Source organism: Bufo bufo, chromosome 5 (assembly GCF_905171765.1).
Source record: "Bufo bufo chromosome 5, aBufBuf1.1, whole genome shotgun sequence".
Classification (NCBI taxonomy): Eukaryota; Metazoa; Chordata; class Amphibia; order Anura; family Bufonidae; genus Bufo; species Bufo bufo.
This window is the reverse complement of record NC_053393.1, coordinates 22428543-22444184: the sequence shown is the minus strand read 5'-3', so window position 1 is coordinate 22444184 and position 15642 is coordinate 22428543. Positions and strand designations below refer to the sequence as shown.

Here is a 15642-nt window from a genome sequence, read left to right as displayed (position 1 = left end):
GGGCTTCCCTCACCTCATAGATCCCTGCTGGTTCAGTCTCTGCTGTAGTGTTTTGTGGGGCTTCCCTCACCTCATAGATCCCTGCTGGTTCAGTCTCTGCTGTAGTGTTTTGTGGGGCTTCCCTCACCTCATAGATCCCTGCTGGTTCAGTCTCTGCTGTAGTGGTTTGTGAAGGATTCCCAGATCCCTGCTGGTTCAGTCTCTGCTGTAGTGTTTTGTGGGGGCTTCCCTCACCTCATAGATCCCTGCTGGTTCAGTCTCTGCTGTAGTGTTTTGTGGGGCTTCCCTCACCTCATAGATCCCTGCTGGTTCAGTCTCTGCTGTAGTGGTTTGTGGGGCTTCCCTCACCTCATAGATCCCTGCTGGTTCAGTCTCTGCTGTAGTGTTTTGTGGGGCTTCCCTCACCTCATAGATCCCTGCTGGTTCAGTCTCTGCTGTAGTGTTTTGTGGGGCTTCCCTCACCTCATAGATCCCTGCTGGTTCAGTCTCTGCTGTAGTGTTTTGTGGGGCTTCCCTCACCTCATAGATCCCTGCTGGTTCAGTCTCTGCTGTAGTGTTTTGTGGGGCTTCCCTCACCTCATAGATCCCTGCTGGTTCAGTCTCTGCTGTAGTGTTTTGTGGGGCTTTCCTCACCTCATAGATCCCTGCTGGTTCAGTCTCTGCTGTAGTGTTTTGTGGGGCTTCCCTCACCTCATAGATCCCTGCTGGTTCAGTCTCTGCTGTAGTGGTTTGTGGGGCTTCCCTCACCTCATAGATCCCTGCTGGTTCAGTCTCTGCTGTAGTGTTTTGTGGGGGCTTCCCTCACCTCATAGATCCCTGCTGGTTCAGTCTCTGCTGTAGTGTTTTGTGGGGGCTTCCCTCACCTCATAGATCCCTGCTGGTTCAGTCTCTGCTGTAGTGGTTTGTGGGGCTTCCCTCACCTCATAGATCCCTGCTGGTTCAGTCTCTGCTGTAGTGGTTTGTGGGGCTTCCCTCACCTAATAGATCCCTGCTGGTTCAGTCTCTGCTGTAGTGTTTTGTGGGGCTTCCCTAACCTCATAGATCCCTGCTGGTTCAGTCTCTGCTGTAGTGGTTTGTGAAGGATTCCCAGATCCCTGCTGGTTCAGTCTCTGCTGTAGTGTTTTGTGAAGGATCCCCAGCTCCCTGCTGGTTCAATCTCTGCTGTAGTGTTTTGTGAAGGATCCCCAGCTCCCTGCTGGTTCAGTCTCTGCTGTAGTGGTTTGTGGGGCTTCCCTCACCTCATAGATCCCTGCTGGTTCAGTCTCTGCTGTAGTGGTTTGTGAAGGATCCCCAGCTCCCTGCTGGTTCAGTCTCTGCTGTAGTGTTTTGTGAAGGATCCCCAGCTCCCTGCTGGTTCAGTCTCTGCTGTAGTGTTTTGTGGGGCTTCCCTCACCTCATAGATCCCTGCTGGTTCAGTCTCTGCTGTAGTGTTTTGTGGGGGCTTCCCTCACCTCATAGATCCCTGCTGGTTCAGTCTCTGCTGTAGTGGTTTGTGGGGCTTCCCTCACCTCATAGATCCCTGCTGGTTCAGTCTCTGCTGTAGTGGTTTGTGTGGCTTCCCTAACCTCATAGATCCCTGCTGGTTCAGTCTCTGCTGTAGTGTTTTGTGAAGGATCCCCAGCTCCCTGCTGGTTCAGTCTCTGCTGTAGTGGTTTGTGAAGGATCCCCAGCTCCCTGCTGGTTCAGTCTCTGCGCAGTCACAGGTCTGCTGTGGGGGATGTGGTTTGTACCTGGCATCACCCATGACTTACATCTCCCGCAATGCAACACAACGGACAGACATGTATTCTGTGCCTTCTGCTAGGCTGCACAGATTAATGTCTCTATACTCCAGCCATATCCTTTATACAGAGTTCTGCTGAGGTGCATTATGGGAAATGTAAAGTTTGTACCGGTCACTACACAGGAACCACTTCTTCCCCAGCAGAGCTATGGGTGAGTACACAGCGGCATCCATTGCTCCAGACCCCCTCCTGTATACTCCTCTGTATCACACCCAGTATACACCAGCTCTCACCCTACACACCATCTAAGGCAGAGAAGGAAAATCCCCTTCTCCTTGTGAGACCCCCTCCGCCACCCACCTCGCTCTGACTAATTAGTGGCGGATCACGAGGCTCCGCTGACGTCCCCATCACACGCAGCAGCCGCTCAGACACATTCTTTGAAAGCGTTTCAGAAAGCACAGATTTCCATCAGTGAAGGGGGGGGGAAATGATTAGACTTCTGTCTACGTGACACCAAATTACCTTCCCCACAGCCCCCCGCCCACCAGACGGTGGTTAGAGACTGCCAATGGTTATGGTGGCACCTGCAAAGACTGGCAAGTCGCCACGGGCAAACAACCTGCACTCAAAAGATTAATCCTGTGCTTCCTTGTGCATGAACAGAATGTTAGAACTGCAGTAAAGACTGACAATGCTAGCAAAAAAATAAAAAATATTAAATGTAATAATTCAGATTTTATTCCCATAAAGACCAGTCTGCGGAGCCCCTATAGATTGTATCCTCAGGTGCAATATTCTGCCTTGTGCACCCAGCTTTTCCAGAAGCAGATATAACTAAGAAACCCACACATGATATCTGAGGAGGGGACGTGAAATCGCTCTTAAAGGGATACAAATTGCGCAGAAGGACGGCTGTCGCCTTTTAATGTCGCGCTGATGTCTCATTTCATTGCTGGACGAGTGGAAATTTCCAGTTCGGGGAAAGTTGACTTTAATCCAGAGTGAAGAGCAATTAATAAGATGGATGTTTATTGCGCATTCGGAGGCGGTTTCCCTGGCGACCGGCACAGAACCGTATAGAAACGCGTTCCACTCATCAAGGCAGGACGTTCTATAGATTAGGGGAAAATAGAGCAGAGCCGGCAGCGCCGCCCATTTATCACCCGCCGCAGCCTCTGCTGACGCCTTCCCGGCAGATCAAGTAATTTACTGACAGCTGTATATGACAAATCTTTACTAATCCGACTAATATCACCGGGGGGGCAGGTCACCGCACCCACAAGACCAGCACACTGGTGGGCTGAAATACTCTGTGCTGCAGGAGGACCTGCTCTCTCCACTATGTAATCCCCCACAAGAGCAGCACACTCCTCTCCTGGAATACTCTGTGCTGCAGGAGGACCTGCTCTCTCCACTATGTAATCCCGCACAAGACCAGCACACTGGTGTGCTGAAATACTCTGTGCTGCAGGAGGACCTGCTCCTTCCACTATGTAATCCCCCACAAGACCAGCACTCCTCTCCTGAAATAATCTGTGCTGCTGAGGGATCTGCTCTCTCCACTGTGTAATCCCCCACAAGACCAGCACACTCCTCTCCTGAAATACTCTGTGCTGCTGAGGGATCTGCTCTCTCCACTGTGTAATCCCCCACAAGACCAGCACTCTCCTCTCCTGAAATACTCTGTGCTGCTGAGGTACCTGCTCTCTCCACTGTGTAATCCCCCATAACACCAGCACACTCCTCTCCTGAAATACTCTGCAATACTGGAAACACTGCTCCTACTATGTAACCCCCACCCCCCACATTAAATCAGCACATCCCTTCTTAAATACTCTGTGCTGCTGGGGCACCCTGGCCCTTCCACTATATAACACTCAGTCTGACTTCCCACTATTTAGTGGTGGAATGAGTTGCTGCCCAAATATTCAGCCCTGGCCTCACTAACATCACAAGAGATGACTGGGCATCAGTACAGCCCCCTCCTTAAATACTCTGTGCTGCTGGGAGACCCTGCTCTCTCCACTATGTTGTTACAGCCTGTAACCTCCCACTTGCCTCCACTCTCCTCATGGCAGTGCCCGTCAAACGCAGCACTGTCCTCCATCATCACCCAGGCCCCACAAGACCAGCTCGCGCCTCTCCTGAAATACTCTGCGCTATGATCTATGTGTCAGTAAAAGGCTAGATTAACCTGCCTGACACAGATCAGCGCTTCACGGCAGCTCCCTGCGTGCGACTACCTCTACTCAGCACTGCGCCCGCCGAGCAGACAGATGAAAGCAGAGCCGAGTGTGTGAGTGGTCCGAGGCTCCACCGACGAGGGACGCACTGGATTTTCATCTTTTTTTTCCTCCAAAGTTCACATGCTCATTAAATGGAGCGGGCTCACAGAAGAGAGCGGGCGGCTGCGCAGTAATGCTCCGATAATTAGACAAGATGTTCACAGCTAACACCGGCTCCTGAAAACGCCAACAAAATATTAAATCTCGGATGCCGGGATCTGCTTCTTTTTTTAGTATAACAGATGACCGGGATGAGTGTAATAGTAAATCTTAAAGGGCCAGTCAATCTATTAGGGCACACAGACATCACAGAAGGGGGTCCTCCGACTCTGTAACCCCCTTCATGACCCAGAAATGATAACGCGTCTCCTGTTCTGACCACTGGACCACGTGCAGCCAGTCATCTGAACGGTCGTCATGTAGTACTTCATTCTCCCTGTAGAGGTCGCTGCAGTCCCTGGCTGTCTGTAGCTGCCCCTGGGAATCAGCTGATCGCCTAGATTCTGAAAGGAGTCATCTCTAACGGAGCAACCCCTTCAAAGGGCATCTGTCAGCAGTTCTGTCCTTATGACACTGGCTGACCTGTTACATGTGCGCTCGGCAGCTGAAGTCATCTGTGTTGGTCCCATGTTCCTATGTGCCCGCGCTGCTGAGAAAAAGTATGTTTCATTATATGCAAATGAGCCTTTAGGAGCAACGGGGGCGTTACCATTACACCTAGACGCTCTGCTCTCTCTGCAACTGCTGCGCTCCCTGCACTTTGATTGACAGGACCAGATGTGATGATGTTTCCACTGCCTGGTCCTATCAAAGTGCAGAGGGCGCGGCCGTTTCAGAGAGAGCTGAGCCTCTAGGTGTAATGGTGACGCCCCCGTTGCTCCTAAAGGCTCATTTGCATATATTAAAACATCATTAGCAAAGCTGGCACATATCAACACGGGACCAACACAGACGCCTTCAGCTGCCGAGCGCACATATAACAGGTCAGCCGGTGTCATAGGGACAGAACTGCTGACAGATGCCCTTTAATCACTGCATCTTTCTAATATACTATGTATTACAATCATATACCATTGAGACCTCTGATTGCTGTCAGAGAACGGAAACACTCCTGTTTACATTCAGATGATGAAAGCCCACCCATGTCACAGAAACACTGTGTGAATACTCCCATAGACTACAATGCCTCTGAAAACGCTGTGTGAATACTCCCATAGACTACAATGCTTCTGAAAACGCTGTGTGAATACTCCCATAGACTACAATGCTTCTGAAAACGCTGTGTGAATACTCCCATAGACTGCAATGCTTCTGAAAACGCTGCGTGAATACTCCCATAGACTGCAATGCTTCTGAAAACGCTGCGTGAATACTCCCATAGACTGCAATGCTTCTGAAAACGCTGCGTGAATACTCCCATAGACTGCAATGCTTCTGAAAACGCTGCGTGAATACTCCCATAGACTGCAATGCTTCTGAAAACGCTGCGTGAATACTCCCATAGACTGCAATGCTTCTGAAAACGCTGCGTGAATACTCCCATAGACTGCAATGCGTCTGAAAACGCTGTGTGAATACTCCCATAGACTGCAATTCTTCTGAAAACGCTGTGTGAATACTCCCATAGACTACAATGCGTCTGAAAACACTGTGTGAATACTCCCATAGACTGCAATGCTTCTGAAAACGCTGCGTGAATACTCCCATAGACTGCAATGCTTCTGAAAACGCTGCGTGAATACTCCCATAGACTGCAATGCTTCTGAAAACGCTGCGTGAATACTCCCATAGACTGCAATGCTTCTGAAAACGCTGCGTGAATACTCCCATAGACTGCAATGCTTCTGAAAACGCTGCGTGAATACTCCCATAGACTGCAATGCTTCTGAAAACGCTGCGTGAATACTCCCATAGACTGCAATGCTTCTGAAAACGCTGCGTGAATACTCCCATAGACTGCAATGCTTCTGAAAACGCTGCGTGAATACTCCCATAGACTGCAATGCTTCTGAAAACGCTGCGTGAATACTCCCATAGACTGCAATGCTTCCGAAAACGCTGTGCGAATACTCCCATAGACTACAATGCTTCCGAAAACGCTGTGTGAATACTCCCATAGACTACAATGCTTCTGAAAACGCTGCGTGAATAGTCCCTGTGCTGTGTATTAACCCCTTTTGTTCCTCTGGAGCCGACACATTTCGCTGCTCCGTGTCCAGACTGCAGTTACCTCCGGGCCTGGATCGGTCACAGGCTGCACTGCGGCTCTGGATCTGTAGTAGAACTACCACTCCCAGCCTGTCCTCCACATTCCCACAGGCTGCACTGCAGCTCTGGATCTGTAGTAGAACTACCACTCCCAGCCTGTCCTCCACATTCCCACAGGCTGCACTGCAGCTGTGGATCTGTAGTAGAACTACCACTCCCAGCCTGTCCTCCACATTCCCACAGGCTGCACTGCGGCTCTGGATCTGTAGTAGAACTACCACTCCCAGCCTGTCCTCCACATTCCCACAGGCTGCACTGCGGCTCTGGATCTGTAGTAGAACTACCACTCCCAGCCTGTCCTCCACATTCCCACAGGCTAAAGACTATAGCTCTATATAATTAGTAGAGAACATTTCCTGTAATCGGGCATCTGATATCTGGTAATCCGGCACTTGAAGTGTATCTACGTTTCTGTTCTGCGATCTGTACTCAGGACCCCCGCAGCTGTGAGGTATCGGCGGCGTGTAATGTCACCCCATCCCCGCCGCCTCCAGACAACGGGCGTCTCAGTGATTCACAGTTCCTGCAGGATGGCAGCGTGGTCCTGAGAAACATCTTATGTAATGAGGGAGCCTCGGAGGCTTCTTACTACAGCACCACTACTGCTCCCAGCATGCCATGACAGATCAATGCTCTCCAGCTACTACTACTCTCAGCCGTAAATAATCGTGATAGATCAGTGCACTCTAGCTACTGGGACACTACAACTCTCAGCCGCAAACAGTCAGGGCAGATCAGTGCTCTCCTGCCACAGAGGCACTACAACTCCTAACATATCCTAGCAGCCTATCATAAAGACCAGCTGTTGGGAAACTACAACTCCCAGCATTCTGCGACACCCACAAATGCCTAAACACTAAGTTTGAGAGTTGCAGCTTTCTCCGTGGTCCGTGCTCTACTACGGTGGGTCTCCAACGGTTTAGAAAAAATACAACTCCCATCATCCCTCAGGGATCTATAAACGTCAGATGATTTTATGCCAGATTAAAGGAACTGTACTGAAAAATCTAATCCTGATGTGAAAGATGAGGGGCAGAGTAGCAATCTCTACATCCAAAAGACGGGCGTTCGCCCCAGGGCCACCTCGCCAGACATTGGCCGTGCACGGTACAGAAGACCACGGGGTCTACTACGGCAGAAGACTAGAGCCCCGTAAAAACTGCCTCCCTGGCAGCAGCCATCCAAAGACAGACCTATGGGAAGATTACATCCTCTAATCACATCCAGAGCTGCATTCACAATTCTGCTGGTTGGCCATCAGCCCCCAGGTTGCACAATCTCATGCGTCACTGCTGTATTGTGGGAGATGTAGTTTTTCCACCATCTACCAGCAGAAATACATCCAGAGGACGCAGATTTATATAAAATATGGAGCAATACCTTCAATAATTCGCTTTATTATTTAAACTCCAGTCACATCCAAAGCTGCATTCACACAGCTCCGCAACGAAGAAACGGGTCGATGTTATGGCAAGAGCAGAATTGTGAATGAAGCTCCGGATGTTATTGGATTCAGTACAGCGATTTATTTTTCATATCAACACTTCAAGGTCTCCTCTCTAGTCACATCCAGAGCTGCTTTTAAAGTGGGGTAACGCTGCAATTGATGCAAAGCCCTTTTGGAGATGGAGTTCATCCGTTCTAGTCTTATAGGAGAGAAACCAGATGTAAAAACGGCAAGACCGCACAAAAAAAGTTTTACAGCAGCAGAACTCTAAATGCAGCTTTAGATGCGATTATGTATTTTAGGACCAGCACCAAGTAAATAAAGCAAAGGAGCCCCTGGCAGCTTGGCTAATCTCCCATAATGCACTGCAAACCAACATGCTCTGTACCGACAATGGTCCAGCAGGGGGGCACCAGCGAGTTCCAGGACACATGCAGACCTGCAAATTCAGCTTTGGCTGCGACTAGAGAAAATTTGTGATCATCAAGTGCAAATTCTCACTTGATCTTCCACTGTGCGGTCACGACGCCGTTTTTGCGGCCACGCTTTTAACTCTTGAGGACCCCGTCAATGGCAAGTCGCTACACCCTGTGTGGTTCACCCTAATTCCGTGCGTCTTCCGTGACTCCTTGCTACAAGCGGAGTGCGGCCGGCAGCAATGCACGGTGCGGCGCCGCTACATATTAGAGAACAGATAGGAGAAAATAATAATAATAAATCTCTGCAGGAAGCATACCGCAGGGGCCACTAAACGTAGGTCCCATAAATCTCCCGCCAGAGGCGGCGGCCGGGGCTGCGGCTCATTTGTAATACTTAGATTTTTACAGAACCATTACCGGTGCGCCTTGTGGGGATGGGGAGCAGGGGCCCCGACAGTCCCCGGGTAGAGGGCAGGTGGGCTGCGCTGCTGACCAGTGATAATGACGCGCAGTGGGACCTCCTTATGTGCGGCGCCATTTATATTTATCTCTCATTTGTAGACCCTGCCTTTTAAGACAATTTTCTTGTAATTTCAGTCACATAATACCGCCATATAGTGCCAGGATAAAAATCTTGTATGGACCCACAAATTCCGCCCCAATATAGCGATCAAATGACATAAAATAGTGACTAAAATATGCTCCGTTATGGAGCCTACAAAATACTGCCATACAGCTCCTACATATCACCATCATATAGTGCCAGGGGAAAAAAAAAAATATACATATATATATCCAGACCACATAATGCCAAGATATAGCACCTACATAATAAATGGACACCCACACCGATCATCTGCTGTTTCGGCCAGAAGGCTCCGCACACTGTGGCGTCTCCAGCGCAGGCGTACTGAAGCTCAGCCCCGTACACTGTATGGTTTCCGGGACCGTGGCTGGACTAGGACCCCCACCAATCTGACGCTGAAGAACAATTCTGAGGATAGGTCATTAATATCTGAAGACCAGACAAGCGTCCAAATAATACTCCCTTATCGAGGCAACATAATACCGCCACGTGGTGCCAGGACAAAAATGACAAATACAGCACATATAACACCTGCCATCCGAATGCCCAGATAATAATACTCTCTTAATGAGCCCACAAAATGCTGCCATATAGCTCCACATAATAAACAACGCCGTGTAGTTCCCATGTGACAATTTAACACTCAAATAACACCACCATGTAATGCTCAAATAATAATATGCTGCATCTGAATAATACTCCACGTGACGCCGTCATACACTGGTAAACCACTTTCATCTGCCCCTAGGGTTTCCATCCTGAAGGGGAAACCTGGCACAATTGGGTCATGGGTAACTCGCCCCCAAAACCGCCACCCGTCATGCATCGTCTGCAGCTTTCCTCCGTTACCTGTAACGCGGGGGGGGGGGGGGGCGCAGACATTTACTGGTGACACGGAGATGAACAGCCACGGGTCGTTACATTGTAGCAGACCTTTCCAACATGGCCGCCCTGGCGGTGATCAGCTTTATACTGCGTGTGCCACTTAGTGCTTTCTCTGCGGTTTCCTCTGTCTGCACAGTGCGTCACCTTTTAAAAAGCACCAGTTTGTGCTCCAGAGCTGCTCTTCGAACTCACTGCCAGCCATTGTGGAGACTACAAACATCTGTCTGTTGGCCTCGCATCGCTCCCACATAATCCCGCTGCTTTACAAAGTGGGAAGAATACCCCTTTAAGGTTTTCACACTAGCATTTTATTTCAGTTCATTAGTCCTCTGCTGCTGTCTGGTAGGGGCCTGCTGCACTGGTCACTAGGAATAGAATGTCGGGGCTACAGTGAAGACTGGCACAAGCACTATGACACAGGGAGAAGGGCTGGGTGACCCTAAGCAGAGCCGTCTACAGACAGTCATGCAGCAGAGCCGGTGCACTTGGCACAGTGTGGACGTGTGCGTGGCGACGGGCAGAGGAGGCGGCGAGCTGATGAGGGGGACGCCGGCACATGGAGTGCTCCCAATAAAGCTGGGTGATAACCAATATGGCCGCAGCCTCACCTTGGAAAGGAATGGTCACCCAGCTTTCCTAAAAACTGATCAGTGGGGTCTCATAATATGTCCTCAATCTGGTTAAGGGAAACTCCTTGCCGGATTATTAGGACTTCTGGAAAAGGCGACTTTCATCACACTTGCGTTTTTTCTGGATCCGGCAGGGTTCGGCAAAAACACTTCCGTTATGGACGGATCCGGTTGTATTATCTGTAACATCGCCAAGACGGATCCGTCATGAACTCCACTGAAAGTCAATAAGGGACGGATCCGTTATCTATTGTGTCAGAGAAAACGGATCCGTCCCCAGTGACTTACATTGTGGGCCAGGTCGCCGCTTGCTGCGTTATTCTGTCCGCGATGGGGACGCAACCCCAAACAGAATGGAATGCATTCTGGCGCATTCAGTTTCATTCAGTTCAGTTTTGTCCCCATTGACAATAAATGGGGACAAATTGGAAGTGTTTTCCCCCGCTATTGAGATCACATGACTGATCCTAATAGCGGAAAGGGACAGTAGTCTAACTGGAGTTCCAATAAGGCTGCGTTCACATCTCCGCTTAGCTTTCCGTTCTTCTGATCCGTCAGAAGATAGAGGAAAAAAAAAAAAAACGGATCCTGTTGCATCAGTTGTCCTTTGTTTGAGCCATTTCTGTCTGAGATCCGTTTTTTTAGACTGAAACAAAAGTACTGCATGCAGGCCTTTTTTCCCAGTCTAAAAAACGGATCTCAGATGGAAATGGCTCAAACGGATGGCTCTTCGTCCTCATGCACACGACCGTTGTGTGTTTTGCGGTTCACAAAACACGGATGGCGCCCGTGTTCATTCCACAATTTGCGGAACGGCACGGACAGCCATTGATATAACTGCCTATTCTTGTCCGCGGTCCATGGAACGGAGCAACGGATGCGGACAGCACACGGAGTGCTGTCCACATCTTTTGCGCCCCATTGAAGTGAATGCGGCTCGGATGCGGACCAGAACAACGGTGCTGTGCATGAGGCTTTCTTCTGACGGATCAGAAGAACGGAAAGCTAAACGGAACGCCCTTAAAGGGATTGTACTTTGCAGTTGAGGGTCCTAGGAAACCTGGGTGTCAAATGTGCAGCAGTATAAGGGGGGGGGGCCATCGCTGCCATACCTAGGCCTAGGTGACTACAGCTGATCGGATCTGGGGTGTCAGAGGTTAAATACACTCCGCCCCCCTTAAGGAACCAATAGGCTGGTGAGAGCACAAGATGTTGAGCCGCTCGCGGCGACGGAAGCTTCCAGGGACGGCGCTTTCCGCAGACCGTCTGTGCGCTCGAGATCATTCCTCCGACTACAATAAAAATCTGATTGTGAGACGACTGCAGCGTTGTAACGAATGTATCATGTGGCAGCGCGCTCATAGCGAGGGCGCAGAGCCCAAAGTTCCATCGTTCTCCAATCACTTCCAAAGCTGCATTCAAAACTCTGGGTTCCCCTCCAAAATAGTCTGCAGGTTTTTCAGCTCCTGGCAGAGAACAGTGCGACTCAAAAAGTCTCTGCAGCTGCTAGCTGAGTAAAGGTAAATCAGCACATCAGAGAATGCTGCTCTGGACGGGACTGGAGTATAATGGTGCAGGATTTGTGGCTGTAACATGATCGGTCCGGCATCTGCAACAACGTGGGGGGGGGGGGGGGGGGGGATGTATTAAAGCGATAGACCGGGGGCATGTAATATCCACATATTCACTTGCAAATGTCAATCTAAAAGCATCATGTGACTGTGCGGCCGGAGTCGGTGTGCCGGCTGGAGCAGGGGTGCGGGTAAATCAGTCAGTGGGGAATGATGGGAGCAGTAGTCCTTGCACTGGGGTACGTTCTGACTACAAGCTTTCCAGAACTGGAGCCAGAATAAAACTCAAAATGTTAATGGATTCCTGGCGGCTCCCACACAATAGATATTTCTGGAATCACAAAAAAACAAGAACAGAAAGACACTTCAGAAAAGGGGCCACACCTGACCTCCCTAGAGTAGGACCTGCCAAATACACAGGGACCACCTGCACACCCTGGAGTAGGACCTGCCAAATACACAGGGACCACCTGCACTCCCTGGAGTAGGACCTGCCTAATACACAGGGACCACCTGCACTCCCTGGAGTAGGACCTGCCTAATATACAGGGACCGCCTACACTCCCTGGAGTAGGACCTGCCTAATATACAGGGACCGCCTACACTCCCTGGAGTAGGACCTGCCTAATATACAGGGACCGCCTACACTCCCTGGAGTAGGACCTGCCTAATACACAGGGACCACCTGCACTCCCTGGAGAAGGACCTGCCTAATACACAGGGACCACCTGCACTCCCTGGAGTAGGACCTGCCTAATACACAGGGACCGCCTACACTCCCTGGAGTAGGACCTGCCTAATACACAGGGACCACCTGCACTCCCTGGAGTAGGACCTGCCTAATACACAGGGACCACCTGCACTCCCTGGAGTGGGACCTACCTATTATACAGGGTCCACCTGCACTCCCTGGAGTGGGACCTACCTATTATACAGGGACCACCTGCACTCCCTGGAGTGGGACCTACCTATTATACAGGGTCCACCTGCACTCCCTGGAGTGGGACCTACCTATTATACAGGGTCCACCTGCACTCCCTGGAGTGGGACCTACCTATTATACAGGGTCCACCTGCACTCCCTGGAGTGGGACCTACCTATTATACAGGGTCCACCTGCACTCCCTGGAGTGGGACCTACCTATTATACAGGGACCACCTGCACTCCCTGGAGTGGGACCTACCTATTATACAGGGTCCACCTGCACTCCCTGGAGTGGGACCTACCTATTATACAGGGACCACCTGCACTCCCAGGAGTGGGACCTACCTATTATACAGGGACCACCTGCACTCCCTGGAGTGGGACCTACCTATTATACAGGGTCCACCTGCACTCCCTGGAGTGGGACCTACCTATTATACAGGGACCACCTGCACTCCCTGGAGTGGGACCTACCTATTATACAGGGTCCACCTGCACTCCCTGGAGAAGGACCTACCTAATACACAGGAACTGCATAAACAGCAATTCCATGACAGGTGTCACCCAGCTCTCCTGTAATGCTGTGGGTGACAAACTCTATGGAAGAAGCTATAAAGGGGAGCACACGGGTTATCACCCAGCTTTCCCAGAGTACTGAATGTCCAATTTGCTTGGCCATGTACCTCTATGGAAAGCTGTGCTACAGGAAGCTATAATGGAGCTTCCTCAGACAGCGACCAATCTACCTGGTTGTGCAGTTATTAACCCCCAGAGGCGCTAGAATGGAGGCCATTATCACCCAGCTTTCCCAGGATTTCATTTCCCCGACTTCCCAGTAGGGAGTTCTATCTAAAGGGTTTCCAGTCGCCCATCAAAGCCACGACCCCCACTGCAGACCCGGGCTCATACCTAGAGGCTGATATCCTTGAGTAGAGGGTCCGCCGAAAGGGTTTCTGCTTCCAAATCCACTGCCATCAACAGAGCCATACGACATGTTGGAAAACCGGATTCAGGCTCAATGGGGGCGCAGGAGAGCTGGAAAGCAAGGAGAATAATGTCAGCAAGAAAATGGCCTTCTGTCTGATATTTACTGCTCATATCTTCAATAAACCGTTACAGAAAGCCAGTGACACCGCGCACGCCTGACACCGCGCACGACTGACACCGCGATCATCCAGGAGGTGTCATCACAAAATATGTAAGAATGTTTCAAGACCTTTCAATATATTTAAAAAAGATGCCCGACTTCCCATTATAAACCAGAGAAAGCCTTTAGGGCCACTTTCACATCTGCGTCCGACTTTCCCCGCATTGAGATAAGGCAGAGGATCTCAATACCGGAGAAAAACGCCTCTGTTCTGTCAAAGGGGACAAAACGGAACGGAACGGAGAGCTCCAGAATGTATCCCGTTCCGTTTGGTTGTGTTCCCATATCGCAGAGCAGCAAGCGGCGTTTTTCTGTCCGCGATGAGGTGCACAGCAAGACGGATCAGTCATGACCCACAATGCAAGTCAATGGGGCCGGATCCGTTCTCTCAGACACAAAAGAAAACAGATCCGTCCCCCACAGACTTACAATGGTCTTAGAGACGGATCCATCTTGGCCATCTAAGAGATAATAAAACCGGATCCCGTTCGGCACAGGTGCAGCCGGTTGTATTATCTAAACGGAAGAGTTTTTGCTGATCCATGACGGAGTGTGAAAGTAGCCTAAGAAAGAGCTTCTTCCACTGGACAGCGCAGATACAATGTATCATCCTCTGGACAGCGCAGATACAATGTATCCTGTTACTATTCACAGTCCAGCTCCCTCTATGTAAGAATCTAAATTAAGAGCACCTTGGGAGCGGGGCCAATAACGGGGGACACTTATTGAGCGTGACATGACCGTCCGATTTACGAGCTGTGGATGTGCACACCGACAGCAGAACCAGAGCCTCAGCCAATGAGGTAAAAGACGGAAATCCAATAGTGAATACTAACCACAGGCTCCTGGGAATCCCTGCAAGAAATTGAAGAAAGAAGTGCCTATGCGAGGGGTGCAGATTTACGGAGGGGTCAGGGGGCAAGCGGACAGCTCTGCAGCTTCTGGCTACATCCATTGTACACATAGATAACATTGGGCTCCTGCAGCCGCACGAGAACACGTAAAAGCAGGAGTCGAGTCTTCATAAAAGTCAATGGGTGGTGAAAATCTATGACATTGGCGTCACCTAATAAGATGTATGGGCTTCTCTCTCAGCTTGTCAACTGGGCAAAATGTCTCCGAGTGCATCGCAGAGGCCTGTCTAGAAATCAACGATCTCTCATCAAGACGTACACCACCCAAAAGCAGCCACTGAGAGCCTTTGTCATTTCAAGCTGAGGATAGGCTGACTGTAGGTCGGCTGAACACGATCTAGTGCTCCCTGTTATCAGCCATCGCAGGCTGGGGAGAGGATGACTGCAGAGTTCATAAACCTCCATGATCACTACATTGCCCGCTCCTATAATCATGCCGCTGCACTAACATAAGCGCCAGAACTCCGGGTTAGTGTGCCTTTAAGAGAGCAGGTAAGTGCCCTCCTGCCGCCATCACTGGGTTTCACTTACTATTCTAGAATCTTCCATTACTCAAAAGCTTAATTGGTAGTTAAGAAGCTTCGGTGCAGGACGGACAGGTTTACGGTGAAAAATTAAGTATAAAATGGCGGTTGTATAACCCGAGTAACGAGCGCTTAGCAGACGGGGGGAGCGGCCCCCGCTCATATTAAGAGGCCAACCAATATTCAATTAAGATACAGCGAAAGCTGTAATACTGGATAAGATCATCGGATCCGCTGACGCCTCCTCAGTGCCGCTCCGGATATCACCGGGAACGACACCGGGGGGAGACGTTGGCGTTACAAGACCCCAAAAAAA

General features: G+C 50.3%; 1 protein-coding gene across 8 annotated transcripts in view; it reads right to left on the bottom strand.

The window, feature by feature from the left end:
- Positions 1 to 15642, bottom strand: part of TSNARE1 (t-SNARE domain containing 1) — a 235351-nt gene that overhangs the window by 172242 nt on the left and 47467 nt on the right. For 6 of the 8 annotated variants that reach the window (XM_040432067.1, XM_040432068.1, XM_040432062.1 and 3 more), the window contains one exon: positions 13651 to 13776. In XM_040432067.1, coding sequence (XP_040288001.1) covers positions 13651 to 13735 — 85 coding nt within the window. In that variant the 5' untranslated portion in view covers positions 13736 to 13776. Of the gene's footprint in view, positions 1 to 13650; positions 13779 to 15642 lie in introns of those variants that run through there. The other 2 variants (XM_040432063.1, XM_040432066.1) reach the window with 2 other exon arrangements.